Below are 19,372 nucleotides of genomic sequence, written 5' to 3'. Positions count from 1 at the left end.
TTCTCAATTTTCTTAAACAAAAACAATGGTAAATTGTGCAGTTTCTACAACATTTTGCTTTCCATATGCTCTGCATTGTGGCTATAATTTCTCCATATGCTCATCCCCTTAAACTCCTGCCTTTTTTTGTATGTTTTTAATACATGTTTAAAAGATATACAATGATCTCTCTTTGTTACTCTTATTAGCACCCTATCACTCTATTTCCTTAATTACTCCAGATGCCGAGCCTCATTTTACACACATTTTGGATATTTCTGAATAGTTTATAAGATTATGCCAGTCATGAACCCAATTTCTCATTTGTTTTATATTTTGTATTTTTTCAAATTTAGTTTTAAATATTCTTTTGATGGTAGAGAGGAGTGTTAGTGGTTAAGAGTGCATGCTGCTGTTACTTTGGATCTGTGTTCAGTTTCTAGCTCCTACGGGTGGCTTAAAACCATCTACAAATCACAAGCCTCTGGCTTCTGCTGACACTCACACTCACATGCAATGGCCCAACACACACATCATTTAAAACAAGATAAATCTTACAATTAAATATTTTTTAAATGTTCTGAATATTTAATCACTCATTTTGAATATTATTTTCAAATATTTTCTATTGTTATTCATGATGAATTTTAATTGTTTCATTTGAACTTCAGAAATAATAATGGCATATCTTAAATTTGCTGTAGTTGAAAACTGACCCCAACCATCATGTTTAGTCAAAAGAAATGAATACTTTTAAGCTTCCTTTTTTTTTGTTTATTATTATTTTTGAGAACTAGTCTCTGTGTGTAGCAATGACTGTCCTGGAACTGTCTCTTTAAATAAGAGCCTCAAATTCATAGATCTGTCTTCCCAGTTTCTTGAGTCCTAAGATGAAGGGAGTCCACCACCACATCCAGAAAAATCATTACATTTTAATAACATATATAATGTTTTTTCTTTGAAATAATGGAGAATATCTACTTATATAAAGAGAAAACTTTTAAATACTCTTCAGTGAAAGAGATATATAAATTCAATAAAGTGATAATTATTTTCTTTAAGCTAACTCTATGAAATAAAGGACACTCAGTTTATTTCCAGGGTCTCAATCATAATAATTTTTTTTTACTTTTTAATAGAAATGAAAATGACTCCTGCAAATTTGGCAATGGGAATATTCCTCTTCTTTCATATTACAGTGGGAATTCTTGGTAATTCCTCAATACTGTTTTATTATGTCTTTATGATACTCACCAGAAAGTGTTTAATGCCCAAAGACCTGATTATAGAGCACTTGACTTTTGCTAACTGCTTGACTATTATTTCAAAAGGCATTCCAGAGACACTGTCAGATTTGGGATTTAAAGATTTTCTGGATGATATTGGATGTAAATTGATAATGTATACTTACCGAATAACCAGGGGAATGTCCCTGTATGCCGTGTGCCTACTGAGTTGCTTCCAAGCAATCACAATCAGTCCCAGCAAGTCCAGGTGGATGATGCTTAAACACAGAGCCACCAAGTACATTGGACCTTCCTGCTCAGTCAGTTGGCTTGTACACCTGCTTCTAAACATCTTGACTCCAGTAAGAATGTTCGGACCCAATTACAACAAAAATGTAACTAACATGGTGAATTATGGATACTGCTCATGGTTGACTTACAGAAATGTGGCAACTGCACTGTATATGTTTCTACTCTGCTTCTCTGATGGCTTATGTCTGAGTCTCATGGCCTGCTCAAGTTTCTCCATGGTGAGTATACTCTACAGACACAAGAGACAAGTCAAGCATATCCACAGTACTCAGCAATTGCATAAAGTCTCTCCCGAGGATCGAGCCACACAAACTATCCTCATCCTGGTGTGTACATTTGTCATCTCTTACTCAATATCTTCTGTACATGTAATCTTTACAAGCTACTCCAAAAGCTTGGAACTATGGGGAGTAAGTATATTTATATTTTTAGAAATATGCTTTCCAATATATTTCCCCTTTGTTCTCATCAGAAATTTCAAGTCTAGTTGCAGCCTGTTTTTATCCTTCTGTAACAAGAGATAGCTTCCTCCAAATATTGCATGAGCCAAAGTAATCTCTCTCTTCTTATATATTGCAATATCCTTTTATCTATTGTACAATGCCAAGACTGCAGTTGGAAAATGTCAATCATCTTTTAACAGACTCCTTTATCATGTGATTTGATCATGGTTGTTTTTATTATAGTGTTTTTTTCTTTCTTTTACACTATTCATTATCCAATAACAAGAAATTTTAAAATACATAGATAGAATCATCCTATTATAAGAGTTATCCAATGATAAGCATTTTTATGAAAAAAATACACCTGTGGGAGCAGACCTTATGATCTCTCTCTTTCTCTCTCCTCCCTCTCATATATATGTATACATACATACATGTATGTCCATGTATTCATACCTTCATTTTTATGGGTATGTTAATTTTTCCTGCATGTATGTCTGTGCACCACATGCATAATATTCCTGCAGAGAACAGAAAATAGATAGCCTTAAACCCAGTAGAACTGGAGTTATAGACACTTGTGTGCCAACATTTAGTGCAGAAAATAAAACCTGGATCCTCTAGAGCTATCAGTATTTTCAGCCACCAAGCTATCTCCTAGGCCCTGAAGGTTTTTTTAAATCAAAGTTTAATTTTTTATTTTGTGTTATGTGTGTGTGCCTCAGTGCATGTATGTGGACCATGTGCATTGCCTGATGCTGACAGTTGCAAAAAGAGCACGTTGGATCCTCTGGAACTGGAGTTAAACGTAGTTGTGAGCCACCTGCTATGCTTGCCGGGAATGAAACTCCATTCCTTTGCAAAATCATGATGAGCTTTTCTTCAGTGAACCAGTTCTCCAGCTCCTAACTGTTGTTCAATGCTTCTAGTATGTAGTTACTACATCTTTGAACATCATCATTGGCTTGAAAGTTTAGTAGAAAAATAAAGGAACATATGTCTCCTTAAAAATGTTAGCCTCATTTTCTTTCATGTAAAATAAAGAAACTAAAAGAAATCAGAGTAAAATATGAATCACTGAGATCAAAAGAACCTCAAAGAGAGTAAAATGGGGATATGAATGAGGTAATTAAGGATAAATATGACATAATCACATAATGTGAATTAATGAAAGTATCATAATATAATCATTGCTATGTATAATTAATATGTAATTTAAAATATAAAGTAATAGCCGGGCAGTGGTGGCGTACGCCTTTAATCCCAGCACTTGGGAGGCAGAGGCAGGCGGATTTCTGAGTTCGAGGCCAGCCTGGTCTACTGAGTCAGTTCCAGGTCAGACAGAGCTATACAGAGAAACTCTGTCTCAAAAAAAAAAGTAATTAATACCTGTAATCATCCCCTGTAACATTTTCCATTCACTTTACTCCTATGACATTCTGTGTGCCGTAACATCCACTTTCTACAATGTTAATTAAAATATTTTAATTACATATAAATTCTTTTCTTTGCATATATTCACATGTTTAGGGAAATGTACCTCTGGGGTATTCCTTTTGACTGAGGAATGACATTAATGATTTACTTAACTTATAGTAACTTTTCCTAGAACAAAAAGCATTATTTTTTCTGCAAAGAAGAAATACGTCTGTTGTGGACTCCTTCAGTTCTCTACAATATGCACATGCTGCTAAACCATGGGTTTACCACTGACCTTCTAAAAGTTCCAACATCTCCATGCTCACTGTAACATAGATAACATGAAATTTGGTAGGGAGACCTTTAAAATCTGACTTCAGTGACATCCTTATGAGGAAACAACTTATTGTTTTTTAAAAATTCTGGTATCACCAAACCATCCTCCAGTTTGTTTAGATGGCCTGTATCTATCCATATTTCTAGGTTTGTTTCATTCAGATAATTGATTTTTAGTTTTGTTCCCATTTCCCCTTTCAAAAAAAAAGCAAGAACTATTTCTCAAATTTTTGTTTGTATGAAACTGAGCATATTTTTAATCTTCTCTGATTCAATTATTTAACTTTTGTCTAATTAGTTATCTCTGAGCATTCTATGCATATTACAAAAATTGTCACTTGGTGATCACCTCAAAACATCTGGTGATTTAACTGTCATATTTTTGCTTCTTCTGGACAGTAGTTTGCTTTATCTTATTTATAAAATATTTTCCATTATTTAAGTGTAAATATATTTTAAATAATGAAAGTTGCTAATGTACAGTTATTCCTGCTTAGAATTTTCATGAGAATATTGTATTTTCTTTATTTTCTTCTACCACAAACAGTGCCATTGTGATGAAAATATTAAAGGTGCTAAAAGATGAGATAATAATGTTATGTAGAAATAAATTATATAGTTTTAATAGCTGGGGTTACATGATGTAATTTTTTGTGGTCATTTGTGTGCTATGGTACATTTAAATATTCTTCATCCATTACTGACCATTAGGCTCACCAATGACCAGGTGTTATTAAGCAAGTTGATGGCTCTGTAAATTAACCATCAGCTGTTATAGCTGATCATAATGCTAGCTAAACTTCTACAAAATATTAAGATGTTTCTTTGTTTTCATTTTAAATGCTCCATAATTAAGGGTTTTGATGTACTGAAGAATACATTATGATTGTAGATATCCAATTGGCTTTTGAGATATGAATTACTCTGCAGTCATATGCTGAACTCTTGTCCTACTGCTTCAACTGAATAAAAGAGTAGAAGTATAAAGAAAATCCAAGGTCTCCAGCACATTGAGAATAACATGTTTGTGTGGTCAACCACTGTATGTATTCATGTGTCAGATATACTAATATTTTACATCTGATCTCATAGTCCATGGATCTTATGTCTCCACTTCAATCTCCTCTCTGAGAAGAAGAGGCAAGTTTGTTTGGTATGCCTAATGTTTCCTCAGAGTTCCAATTGAAGCCAGAGAAACCCCTACCCACACCCCTGCTGTGCACAACTGTCACCTCTCAGTTGTTTGTACCCTGGTATTCTGTAAGGAGAGTAGCTTATACATTTTTACAAACCAGTCCCCATATGTTGTCTTATTGTACTAGTCAGTGTTGACAACTTTGTCTCCACACTCTGTTGAGATTTGGTCTGTTGTTATGTATTGTAATCTTAAATAATTGCCCCCAAGTCTGGTTGACCCCAGGGACAAGGAAATTCTCATGTATACCAAGTGGTGCTATGTAACTTTGCTCCTTAATTTAAAACTATTGGTTAAATAAAGATGCCTACAGCCAGTAGAAGAGATGTAGTTAAGGTTCCCAGTTCCTTGGGATTGGAGGAGGACCACAAGGAAGAGGGAAAAGGTGGAGAGAGAAGAAGATTCTATGGGGCAGGTGAACCATGAAAACATGGCCAATTGGAGTAAGAGTAGCCCAGGTAGAAGATGGTAAGTCATATTTTGTGGTCATTGTCAGGGAAATATATACTAACAACATTGAGGGTAGATACCTGCCAAGCTCTAGTGTTTTAAAGGCTTATAAAAATAAAATTTTGTGTCTTTTATCTCAGAATTAACTCATCTAAGGAGGGGTAGAAATTCCTGTTTAATATTAAATACTTAAAACAACAACACTCATTTTTCACTTCCATGGAAAACAGTTTTTTATCCTTCAATGTGTCACAAGTTCTCTTGATTCCTGTTCATGAATATATTCATATGTCTCCTTGTTAGTGCAGTTGTTAGCCTCATTGTTGAACAAGCAGTATTAGGTAATGTGATGGTAAATACTGATAGTCAACTTAACAGGGTACAGAACCACCTAGGAGGCCTACCTCTGTACACGTCTTTGAGGGTTGTCATAAGTTTGTTTAATGGAGGTAAGAGGACCCAATATAATTCTGTGTAGCTATCAACACAATAGTTAGGGTCCTTAACTCAATAAAAAAGGAAAAAACAAGTGAGAATCAGCATTCTTCTTTCTCTTCTATCTGATGACAGATACAATGTGATTATCTGCCTCAGTCTCTTACTTGCCATGATGGGCTGTACCCTCAAACTCCAAGAGAAAATAAACCCCCTCTCCCTTAATGTGATTTGATCTGGGTTTGGGGTTTATTTTGTGTTTGTTTTTGTTTTCATTTGTTTTATTTTTTTGTCAAAATAGTTAGGAAATTAACTAAGACAAGTAATTCAATAGCATTTTATATTTTACTGATAAAAATCATATGGGCCATCACATAGGTGACAGCACATTTAAAGAGAGTTAAATTCTGAATATATTTTTGCCTCTTCATATTCCTGTGGCACATATATTACAATGATTACTGGCAGATGATATCAAATGCTGGAATTTGGGCAGGGGGGCTGTCAACTTGGAAAAATCCCCCAGGTCTTACAACATTATGTGTATCATGGGGTCAATATTTTTCTAACTTGGGTGGTTAAGACATGCTTAGAATCTCAACATTGTATATGCATAAGGAAAAAAGTTAGGAGGCAAAAACTGTTTGTCTTCCTATGAAATGAAGGAAATAAGAGTGTCAACAATGGCCACGTTCATTGAAATCAATGGCAATTCATCATATGCTGTGATTTTTAAGTCTAATGTTCTCATATATTCATATCTAAGTCTTTTGAATTACTTTTTCCTTCTTCCAATTCTGCTTTTCACTAATTTATGTGTGTCTGGGGAAAAATTAAAGCACATGTCTGTGTGTGAATACTGGGTTATGGGAAAGAATGGAGTAAGTTTTCGAGATAGATCAGGTCCATGGTTTTACAGATAGTAGAAGTCTACATGTGGTGAGAATCATTTAAACAATTTGTGGAGAACTTGAGGACTGCCTGTCTTAATGTTGCAATGCAATAATTTTACCATTCTCTCAAACTTAGAGAGAAGCTTTACTGTGAATCTAAGGCCAGCCTGGGCCAGATAGTGAATTTGAGAGTAACCTGGTCTACCTTCTGAGACCTAACCAACTCAAAAAGAATGACACATTTAAAAATAAAACACTACAACCACTGACAACAAAAACCTCTGAGGACTGAGAATGAAAAAGTAGTAATGGTCTTAAAAATAGAACTTGGAATTTCCACTGTTCTTGGCTATACAAAATGTAACAGAGAAATCACGCTGATATTTACCTGAAAGATGCATCTCTAACTGGCTGATTTCCACAGAGCAGGGGAGTTTTATTTACACTTCTGGAAAAGAAAAATAACCATCAATCATACTCTGCTATGACACTATGCAGAATAACAGCTGACTAGGGCATGCCTCTTGGTGTAATAGTGACACATACATACAATATAGAAATAACAAAATACTTTCTGGTTGGGTTTAAGTCCTGCTTCACAAGCTGAAACCCATGCCTGGCTCCTTTTTTGGGCACAAAACTCATTGCAAGACAGGTCCTAAGAGAGCACATATTGCATTTTTAGTGCTAAATGAACATATTATTAATCTGGCTCCTAACAACCAGCTGTAGCCATGGATTAATTCATCTCTCAATCCTCTTGTACTAAGCTTTTACTTGCTACTCAGATACCAACCCATAACATCTAAATACAGCAAAGAAAAGATTGCATGATAATGTTTATCTTTAAGCAGGATGCCTCTGTTACTTCCCCTCCCATAGATATTCTGAAATCATTGTAGAAAAAGAGGGTGCAAATGTGTTGAATGAGCTTAACAAAACAGTATTTTCTGCACAACAGGACAGTTGCACATGTGAACTCATATTGGTTGTGACAACATGCACAAGATCTGTACAAGTCCAAAGCAGACCAAATCCCAGCATACAAAATGGAGGTGTTCACTAAATTCTACCATAGGAATTGAGCTATTGGAAATTGTTAACTGTTGGGAAAGGAGAGACACCGTTTTTTCAAAGAGCATATTCCCTGGTAATAAGACAACAATCATGGAGCATTGTACATACAAGGATATGTGTGTAGTATGCATTGGTCTTGATAGGTCTGTTTTTAAAGCACAGAAAGATAGAGGGGTGGTAAAGGGGACAGCATTTTGATGAATTAGGGAAATAGGTGAATATGATTAAAAACAATTTACATCAAAATCTTAGAGAACTAATATAAAATTTAAAAAGTAGTACTTAATATTTGATTAAACCATGACAGTTTTCTTAGCTAGTCTGATTTCATTTTACAGTACATATTTACTGAAACCTTTGTCTTAGGTTTGTGGAAAGATCTCAATTTACTTTTCATATACAAAGTATACACACACACACACACACACACACACACACACACAACTTGAAAAGTCATATTACTTATGCTTCTCCCGATAGCCTTAACCAGTAACCCAGAACTTTTAAAAGTGATTCCCATTGACATCTGATGTATATGTATGAATATTCTCATTCTTTACATTCCTAAGGACATGAGCATGGTGCAGGGGTTCAATAGCTCCCACATGACAGTCTCACACCAAGTCATCATTTACTAAAAAAACACAAACCATAACAAGCATTGACTACTACTTTTCTAATTTTCAGCCTACAGATAGAAATACAAACATACTTTGGCCATCAATTCTATGCCATTGCTTCATATACTCAAGCCTCTGATATTTCTAGTGGAATATTACCTATGTGGCTCCATCCTTATACAAGAGCATAAGCACCTTTTTTTCTATGAAACAAGTGCATATATGGGCAGGGTATGGCAGGGTGTAGGTGGAGCAGATCTTGGGGTGTCATTCCTGAGAAACTAATTTCCACTGGGACCATTGGTTACAGTGGAGGGTCAGCCATAAACCTGTCTCTACCTCACCATCTATCTCTCCAGTCCCAATCTACTAGGTAAGTTAGCTAAGTCAAGTCATGAGTGATGGCCTAGAAGGTAACAACATTTGCTGTTTTTCCAGAGGACTAGTTTCAGTTTCCAGTACACACATCAGGTGGCCTACAAACACTCTAATACAACTTCAGTGTATCTGACCCTCTCTTCTGGCCTCCCCAAAAATTTATACATGTTTGAGCAATACCTGCCTCTATATACTTACACACGTACATGTACATATATATATGGGGAAAGCTAGGGATATAGGGGAACTGGAATTAGATGAATATATGCACTCCCTGAGGGCTGTTTTAAAGGCGTGTCCCACGATGTCCATCTAAATAATAAATCTTTAAAAGAATCTCTTTACTCTCATCTAGTTACTCATACTTTTGTGTTGTAGGATGATATAAGAAAACAGCCCATAGTCATTATCCCATACACTCAGATAATCATCATTCTGGTTTTTATGCCTGAGAATCTGCCAGCTGTGCTATGAAAACCAACATTCTGATTTCTGTGTCTATGAATCTGTCTACTGTGCTATATCATGTAGATTAAACTGCATAATAATTTCACTGATGATATTGTAATCAATACACTTTCCTCAGATTAATCCATACCTTAGCTTGTGTTAGAATTTCCTCCTTCTGTGAAGATAAAAAAAAAAAACTCGGTATAAATAAACAAAATTGTGTTTATACAGTCCTTGGATAATTTTTTGTACCTTAGATATCGCAAACAATGTTGAAATTTCAAAATAATTTTTAATGAACCTCTGGACTTTTGTTTTATGTGTGTGTGTGTGTGTGTGTGTGCGCGCGTGCGCGTATGTGTGTCTTTGAAATCATGGTGTTAACACAGGTACCTTGAGAGTCCAGAGGAGAGCACAGGACAAAGCTGGTGTTACATCTACTTGAGGAATCTCCAATAGACAAGAAGCAACTAAAGAAATGTCAGTAGGATACTTACTGTGATAAACTATACACAATGAAAATGTAATACTTTGCCAATTTCATTCCAGTACGATCATTTTAAGTATATTATTTTATGTTGTGGCCATCACAGTCCTGCAACCATGCAAAGTTACATCATGCAGAAAGGAACTGTGTCCATTAAACACTGATGTCCTAATCCCTATTTCCCTAGCTCTGATGGACAATAGATTTATATTTCAGTCTGTATGGCTTTGTTTTAGGTACCATGTATGCATAGATTCATTCCACTTAGTTTAATGTCACTCTATGAATTCTATGTATACAACAATTTGTTAATCTATTCTTATATCCTTTGTCATATAAGTTGATTCCAACTCCTGTCTACAGGGACAACCATAAGAACTCTGGAGATTTTATTTTTTTTAATTCCTTGGACTAGATAGGAATGACTGGATATATTTATGGCTTTTGCTTGTTCCCTTGCTTACTTACTTGCATGTGTGACTGTGTTTCCTGTAGCCTAAATTGGGCTTGATTTCAATAAGTAGCTTAGGAGAACATTGAATTCCTGATGCTCCTGTCTTTGTTTTGAGAGCTGGTATCACAAATCCCTGCCTCCACAGCAAGGAATTAATGAATTAAATGGTGATCTTGTTGGGGCTGTTCTTGTTTATTGTTTGTTTTTACCTAGGGTGGATCCATTTTTTCCTTTAATTAAGCATAGATCCTTTGCTCATACAATTATAATCTGAATAAAGTGTATCTTGCCTCTACTCTTTCCAGTTCCTTCCTATTTCCTCTCTGGTTCCACACCATTTCTCATTTGAAAAGACAAAGCAACACCTTAAAAAATGAAGCATTATAAGATAAAAAAAAAACAACCTATCAAAATTGGACAGAATAAGAAAACAGTAAAATAAAAGAGCTCCAAGGGAATGACAGATACCAGAGACCCACGTGTTTATACTCTCAGCTGTCTCATAAAATTACTTAACAAAACAATAATATATGCAGTGTACTTGGTGAAGACCATGTAGGTCCCATGACTGGTATTTCAGTCTCTGTGAGCTTGGCATAGATGCTTTACAGACTTTTGTTCTCCTGGTGTTCTCTGCACTGTGTGTCTTCCCAACTTCATGTGCTTCTTCTTCAACCAGATGCGCCGAGATCTGGTCTGGAGGAATTTTGCCTGCTTCTTTGAAAGTTTGCCTGCCAGGCAGAGTGAAGTCAGGTCAGGATCTGCTGGCAGATTTCCTGGCATCCTGACAGATGGAAGTATACAAGGAGCAGATATATTTGAGGCTCAAGGTGAGGGGATGAATGTTCTATTAACCTTGGTGGAAGAAACAAGGAGGCCTCCAGATGGGGACAGATATTCTATGTATATTTCAGCCATTGTTTCTGCTTGCTTGTGATTGTGTGGGGTCTAAAAAAGCTGTACAGATTAAACTCACTGTTGTAATATTCACTGATAGACCTCCAATCTATCTCTTATCCCTGTGTCTTCTTTCTGCCTTTCCTATCCTTAATCCTCACTGGCATGTCAGAGGATTGTTTGTCTCTTACTGGCTCCCTCTCCCTCTCCCTCTCCCTCTCCCTCTCCCTCTCCCTCTCTCTCTCTCTCTCTCTCTCTCCTCTCTCCCCTCCCCTCCCCCTATCCCTTACCCTTCCCCTGTTCCCCCCTCCTCTCTGTCTTTCTCTCTTTCCCTGTAAGTTCTGCCAATGAGGCTCTGAATTTTTTTCCAATCTGCTCCTAGGAGAACTTTCACTGAGGATGTCTGAATAAGGCACTAGTCTGAGTATAGTACACCAGCCCCATCAGCTGAAGATTTCTATGGCCATATGTGCATCTCTCCTGTGGGAGGGTTCTAAGACAATATTGGAGACATATTGTCCTGATTGGTAATGATTAACACAGAAGCCTAGACATCTCTGTTGCATGGGTGTTTTTTTTCCTTGGTTTATGCTTCCACCTTGGATGTTAGGACAGTGTGGTGACTGTGTTCTGAGTGGTTGGGCATTTCTTTTAGACCTTTCTCCATGGCCAGTTAAGCTGGTGTGTTTCTAGTGAATGTCAGCTGATGTTGACAGCTGAGAAATGGGATAACTTTGGGGAAAGATGTATAGAAGGGATCTTTGTTATTCCTTGGGGATGGAGTCAAAGTGGAACAATACAGCAGATTTTCTGCTAAAGAACTGGGGATGAAACTGGGGCAATTGGACCTGGGCAAGCAGAGAGAGAGAAGTTCTCTTAGGATTTCTATTGCTGTGAAGACATACCACACCAATGGCAATCCCTCTAAAGGAAACCATTTCACTGAGGTCTAGCTTGCAGTTTAGGGGTTTAGTCCATTAAGATCATATTGGGAAGCACGGCTGCATGCAGGCAGATGTGTGGCTGAAAACATAGCTGTGAAGTCTACATGTGGATCCGAAGGAAGAAAGAATACAGAGTAACACACATCACATCTCGAGCATGTGAAGCCTCAAAGCCCTGCTCCAGTGACACACTTCCTCCAAGACAAGACTAACTCCAAGAGGGCCTATCTTCTAATAATGCTACTGCACATGAGCCATTTCCATTCAATCTCCTGTAGATGTGAATCTACCTCCAACTTAATTATTGCCCGGCATTATCATAAGAAACCCTTATGTTGGCTTAAAGTATCTGCCTCAGTTCAGAGCTTCAACACAACAACTGGGGAGGCAAAGGTTGAACTAGGGAGATGTGTGGAATTGACAGGACATAGGAAGAGAAGGATAGGGCTGGCTGCCACAGATGTTCTGCTGCAGAGCTGGGGATGACACAGGGAGTTGCAACACAAGAGAACATAGCAAATGGTACTGTTTTGAAGACAGAGTCTCCTGTAACATAAACTGAGATCTAAGGGGATAAACAGCTGAGGATATCTTTGTACTCTAAGTCTAATGCATTAGGTTAGAGAGTGGGTGCATCATAGGCTTAGACGGAAGTTCTATGCAATTTTTACAAAATAGATACTCATTTGTTTACATTTTAAACCATGTTTACTGAGAAGTAACAGGAAGCAAAAATTACCAGTTTTATTTAATATCATATCTCAAGGTTTTTATGGATAAGCAAGCATGTAAATAAAAACATAAGCCTATAAATATTAGAAAAAGGTGACTATGGAAAAGGAGACATGTCCTCTAGGAAACGTAAAATGTGGAGACCATAGTCGGACTTTGTGCTTTCTTCATATGAGAAATGAAGCAACAATGAGAAGTATGAGAATCAGTGCAATTGAATACAAAGGGGCTGAGTGTTGGAAAGCCCAGTGACATCAATACAGAGGTGTTCAGCAGCCAGTGGCTTGGGTACAGAGTCTGGGTTGTCCAAAGTGATAAGATGGAAGATAGAGAGTATAAGGAGAGAAACATGGTCACTAGGATCAGGATAGTCCATGTGGCTCGGTCCTCATGGGCAGGCTTTGGGGACAAGCTGTGGCTATGGATGTACTGGACTCTCTGCTTATGCTTATGTAGGACAAGAACCATGGAGCCACTGGCCCAGGCCATGAGTACCAGACACATAATATCACTTAGGGATAAAATTACTCCTGCTAGTAAGAAACCCAGTCTCTCAGGGATGGTGGAGGAACAGTATCTGTGGATTCCTTTGGCAGTCAGGTTTTTACTATTCTGTGGGCCATTTGCAATCTTGGTTACATGGATATTGAGCATGAGGTGCAAGATCCAGCAAAGGATACACCAGCTGCCAATCCACTTTGAGGACCTGATTCTGAGGCTCAGCCTCCCAGAAGTGTTGGGGTGAAGTTTAATGGCCTGGAAGCCACTGAGGAGGGAGGTGGTGCTGAGGGAGACACCTCTGGCCACTCTGTACAAACAGAGGATAAGTTTGCACCCAGCATCCCCTAGGAAAGATGTCAACCCAAAAGTGGCCACTGTCTGAGGGATCCCTCTGGAGAGAAGAACCAGGTTGTTTGAAATGATGAGCTGATTGAGAATCACATTTCTGGGTCTCATCACTTGTACAGTGAAAAATGGGAAATTATACCTATGAAAGAGGGAGGAATTGCCAAGAATTCCAACAGTGGTCTGAATGAGGAACAGCATTCCCCAGTTTAGGTTAAAGGAAACTAATGCATCCATTTCTAGGACAGGACTGTGAGCATCCCTTTTTTTTTTTTTTTGAGTCAGAGAAATACAGAGATGAGTTGTTACTTACGGTGGTATGAATGAGAAAACCCCCAGAGACTTAGGATATTTAAATCATTTCTTCATAGTTTATGACATTATGATTCTTTCGGAGATGATGTTTTGCTACAAGATGGCTGTCACTGGGAGGAAGAGAGGAAGCCCTGAGTGTGGATAGCCTGGCTCCACACTCCGTTGTTTTTCTTGTATGTTTAATCATCCAGCCTCCTGCTCCTCCCTCTGCAGATTTTCTGCCTGCTTTGGTATCTTACCTTGCATAATAAACTATCCTTCTGACACCATATAGAAAAACAAATTCTTCTCTTCTCTACCTTAGGTTTGGTTATAATATTTTATCACAGCATCAGATAAAACCAGTATAGTTTATTCCTCTCTCATCTAGAAATGTCTTTTCTATAAAAATCAGTATTTCTCATGAAGAGTAACATTATAAGCTGACTTTTTATTTGGATGTTCAAGGTCTTTGAGCAGCATTGTTTGTAGCCACACACTCAAAGCTCTCCACTCAGTCCCTGGAATTTTCAGTGTCTTGACATTGCTCTAAGAAAGAGCTATGTAGCTGTGGACCTGATAAAGCTGACCTGTTGACTGTATCCCTTTGAGGAAACTCCAGTGTTTACAAAGAGAAAAATAATATAATGCAGAGATCAATTTTTCCTTTTTTATCTTTAAATGTGAAAGTAAACCACCAATTTCAGAAATAACCTTGAGAGAGTCAGTAAGTAATGCAGAGAAGACAGTATGGAGGTGGCTACCACAAAGTGATCTTCCTTCTTGAATTTGCTTAGAAGATGATGGCTCAGGAGATAAAGATGCTGTCAGACTTGATCACCTGGTTTAAATCCTTGGGCATATGTGGTAGAAGAACAAACTAAAATGCTACAAGTTGTCCCATGCCCTCCAAATGAACAACATGGTATATGTACCCACAAACATGTGCGTTATAAATGTGAGTGGAGAGATGGCTTGGAGTTTAAAAATGCTTCAAACTTTTTCCAAAATCCCAAGTTTAGTACCCAACACACACCTTGTCAAGTTCACAACTTTCTGTAATTTCAGCTCCAGGAGTTGTCTGTATCTTTTGGACTCAATACACTCAAGTGTACATATTTGTGTGTGCATGCACAGATGACCAAACAACACATGAACAAATGAGAATAAAAGAAATACATCATTAAAAGATATAAAGGATAAAACTATATTTTTCTTAAACATATATAATACCAAAACTTGTGTCTGAAAGAATTCACAAGTAATCAAGCACTTGTTTAGAATTCACAAGGCCCAGGATTTAAATATCACACACACAAAAAAAAAACCCCAACAAACATTGCATGACAAAAGCAAAATCAAAAAGCTGGTCTTTGAGGAATGATAAGAGCAAAATAATGGGAAATCGAGATCTCTCTTGGTAGCAGAATTCTATCTCCACCAAGTGTTTGTGTTAAGTTCATCTTTCAGGTAACATATGAGACAAAAGTACAGGACTTATCTAGGTTTATTCAGTGGCATTATTGAAAGGAAAACCAGATCAATCAATGAAATTCAATATGCAATATGTGTATATTGTAATATTATGTTAAATATATGGTGACATTAAAATAGAAAAATTGGCCAGGTGGATGGAATTCACCTTTACCTCTAGAACCCTTGAGGTAGAAGCAGCAGATATCTGACAGGTCAAAACTGGTCTGATCTACACCAGGAATCTCAGGCCAGTCAAGGATACATTGTGAGAACCTGCATAAACCCAACAATGCCAGCCCAAATAATAGAATAAAATCACAGGAAATATAATGTTTTTCAAGTTAAAATTAAGATCCATCAAAACAGTAATTGTCCTTTTTGTAACAAAATTTCATTTGTTCGAAATTAATGCCATTATGTTACAATAAGTTATGTAACTGGCATTCAATTTTGAAAAACACTAAAATTTAGATAAAGTACAGGTATGTTAAGAGAAGGAAATGCTTAAAACTGAAATATTTCAAATAGAGTTCTTAATTTACACTATTGTCAAGGTATGTAGCTCAGGAGTAGAATGATTGCCCAAAATGCACAAACCTCTAGCTCCAATTCTTAGCATTCCAAAAATAAAACTTTTCATAATTAAAAGCAAGCAGATTAAACTGAAGTGTTACAGGCAATGGAGTCAATTCATACATCTGTGAGTAAATATACAAAGACAATATCTCACCCTTTGACCTGCTAGGATCCCAGATCCCTGTGTCATTTAATAACAGATGTCATTGGTGAAAACACAAATAGCCTCCTCTTTTTCTGTATTAAAGGGTTACCTGTGGAGAAATAAGAAAACAACAAGCTAGATACAACTTGTAGAATAAAAACAGGAAAATACAGCTCAAATATGTGGTCATGAACAGGCTGTGTTTTCACTACCTCAAGATAGGGTGAGGAAAACCCTGATAGTCTTGAGACTGACACAGAGAGCAAGCAGAGTTATCAAGGCACTGTCACTAGGGTCACATGACAGAGATACAGGTAATGTATTGATAAACTGTAATTCTGCCTATCCAGAATTCTAAAAACATCTTAGACAATATGGAGTAAGTATTTTTACTTTTGTGAAAAGGTATATTTGCCTTCATCACATGATTCTGGTACTTTCTGTGACAATGAAATTAATAGAATAACGAATTTCATCCTGTTGTCAATGGTTAGTTGGAAAGCAACACTGTATGGTTGTGTGGGTCTTATTGAAAACACTCAGAGGCATGTTCACAGATCCATCTGAGCACAGCATGGACCAGAAATGTGTTCATTGTCCTAGGTAGCCTTGCATACATGTAGGCTGGAATGAGTGGATCATGTGAACCCATGTGTTCTTGGTCAACTCTGAACAGCATTACTAGAACCTGTCTTAAAATTTTGAATATTTACATCATTCTCTTTAGGACATTTCCAGAGAAAGAAATCTATGAAAAAAGAAGGATACAACTTACCAAGCCATGTTTGGTGGGGCAGTAGTCACTTTGGCCACACTCAGATCATCTGCACAGAAGAGCATTTCATCCCTGAGATAAAGATTTGGCATTCCATGAGGTCATCCTGCAGGGAGGTGATTATCATTTTCTCCTTTGAGTGTACTGACAGTGTCTGCAAAGAGATTAAAAATCATCTCGAAGAAACACCTGCACCACGTTCAAATTCCTATAAGCAATTAGAGTTATTAGTGACAATTCAGGCCAGGGCAGGGGATCCAGAGAAAAACACAATCTCAAATGGCTAAAGAACACCAGGTGGAATTGGTGAGGTACACAGGGCACTGAAGTCTAGGAAGTGAGAATAAGCTTGGCTGTGAATCTTGCCACCTTGAGGGCTTCATTTCTCAGTGTGATTATTTGTCAGTCCAGAGATATTCACACCATGCATACCTAGAAATGGAAAGATAAGATGGTGTGGGTACGAGTGATTTGCTTGGTCTGACATTTGTTCCCTGAAAAAAGGTCAAAAAGTGATGCTCTGACTCCCAGAAGTAAATTTAGAGTAGCCTTTATTAACATTTTATATACGTAGCATTAGGACCTGATGTGTGTCTCATTGGTGTTTTGGGTTCATAAGAAAAGACTGGCACCAGAAAGATGCCTAAACATTTAAAGGAGCTTGACTCCAAGAATGATAACCTGCTGGGGACAGAATACCATGACACAGGTATGGCATGTGGGACACTGAGAAGCAGGAGACACACCACTGCAGGGAACCCACAATCAGAAATAAGGAACTACCTCCTGCAGTAGGCCAAGATCAAGACATCTTAGAAGCCCAGTGTCCAGCAAAGAAGAGAGAGAGAGAGAGAGAGTGAGTGAAAGAGAGAGAGTGAGTGAAAGAGAGAGAGAGAGAGAGAGAGAGAGAGAGAGAGAGAGAGAGAGAGAGAGAGAGAGAGAGAGAGGAGAATAAAACATAAATAAGTACTCAATTAAATAAAAACCTTTAAAGCTGGCAAATTTCTACCTCAATTCTTGTCTATTCATGGTAGAGAACTGTATTTTGTGGATTCAGCAGAAAGATCAGTCCTGAGTTTTTGGGTTTTTTTTTAATCCAATATGTTAAATTTGGCTTTTCCCAAAATAGAGATTGTTAATATTTATAGTTACAGGGCACAACCTTATTTCATTCTTGTTTTCAACTAAAGTGTGGGATTTCCCCCCTTTTCTCATTAACTTCTTGATTGTCTATTTTTTATGTCCTCTTGGCTCTATAAGATCTGCCCAGGATCTTCTAGCTATCATAATCTCTGTTGAGAAGTCTGGTGTAATTCTGATAGATCTGCCTTTATATGTTACTTGACGTTTTTACCTTACTGCTTTCAATATGCTTTCTTTGTTTTGTGCATTTGGTATTTAGACTATTATGTGATGGGAGGAATTTATTTTCTGTTCCAATCTATTTGAGTTCTGTAGGCTTCTTGTATGTTTATGGGCCCCTCTTTCTTTAGGTTATCAAAGTTTTCTTCTATAATTTTGTTGAAGATATTTATGGGCCCTTTAAGTTGGGAGTCTTCATTCTTGTCTATACTTTTATCCTCAGGTTTGTCTTTTCAGTGTGTCCTGGATTTCCTGGATGTTTTAGGTAAGGTCCATTTTGCATTTTGCATTTTCTTTCTTTTTTTTTTTAATTTTAATTTTTATATTAAAATGTTAATCAAAGGCCTTATAAGTTTGGTATTACTCAATAACAAGATGTCCATACAATCAGAAGTGTCACCCAATACCCAACCTAGCTATACCAACTATTTTTGACAGGTGGAGACACTCGAACATCTGCCTCCATGTTCCCCTCTCCCTTCCCCCCCCCGTCTCTTAGCTCCTCCTCCTCTCCTCACTCCTCCTCTTCTCCTTACTCCTCCCACCATAGCTCCTCCTACATATCACCCTTGCTGTTAAGATAAAACTTTTCTCTCAAAATACAATTAGAGCATAACTATACCAATTTGTAACAGAAAGGTACAAGATAGACCTAATACCCAATCCATCATTTTGTTGACTAAACGGAACCTCTGTCATCTCTCCTAACTAAAAGACTTAGTTCAGAACCTGGCTTTTTTCTTTGCTTTAGAATGAATGTCAGCTGAAAACCATCCTCTTTAGTCTTTTCTCTCAAAATAATAGAGATGGGCTGGAGAGATGACTCAGCAGTTAAGAGCACTGACTGCTCTTCCAGAGGTCCTGAGTTCAATTCTCAGCAACCACATGGTGGCTCAGGACTATCTGTAATGGGACCTGATGTACTCTTCTAGTATGCGTCTGAAGACAGCTGTCATGTACTCATATAAATTGAAAAAATAAATCTATTGCCGGGTGGTGGTGGCGCACGCCTTTAATCCCAGCACTTGGGAGGCAGAGGCAGGTGGATTTCTGAGTCCCAGGCCAGCCTGGTATACAGAGTGAGTTCCAGGACAGCCAGAACCACACAGAGAAACCCTGTCTCGAAAAAAAAAAAAATCAAAATAATAGCCGGGATTAGCTATGAGACTAT

General features: G+C 37.4%; 2 protein-coding genes across 2 annotated transcripts; one reads left to right on the top strand and one right to left on the bottom strand.

Moving 5' to 3' along the window:
* The first annotated feature begins 1,099 nt into the window (after positions 1-1,099).
* Positions 1,100-2,041, top strand: LOC114632984 (vomeronasal type-1 receptor 4-like). Its single transcript, XM_028781586.1, has one exon. It carries the CDS (start codon positions 1,121-1,123, stop codon positions 2,039-2,041), a length of 921 nt encoding a protein of 306 aa, XP_028637419.1. The 5' UTR covers positions 1,100-1,120.
* Positions 2,042-12,847: 10,806 nt separating this feature from the next.
* LOC114632971 (vomeronasal type-1 receptor 1-like) lies at positions 12,848-13,810 on the bottom strand. Its single transcript, XM_028781578.1, has one exon. The coding sequence runs from the start codon at positions 13,808-13,810 to the stop codon at positions 12,848-12,850; it is 963 nt and encodes a 320-aa protein (XP_028637411.1).
* Between the last annotated feature and the right edge of the window lie 5,562 nt (positions 13,811-19,372).

The sequence above is a fragment of the Grammomys surdaster genome, unplaced genomic scaffold, assembly GCF_004785775.1.
Source record: "Grammomys surdaster isolate TR1022 unplaced genomic scaffold, NIH_TR_1.0 479, whole genome shotgun sequence".
Taxonomy (NCBI): Eukaryota; Metazoa; Chordata; class Mammalia; order Rodentia; family Muridae; genus Grammomys; species Grammomys surdaster.
This window is presented reverse-complemented; position numbering and strand designations above follow the sequence as displayed.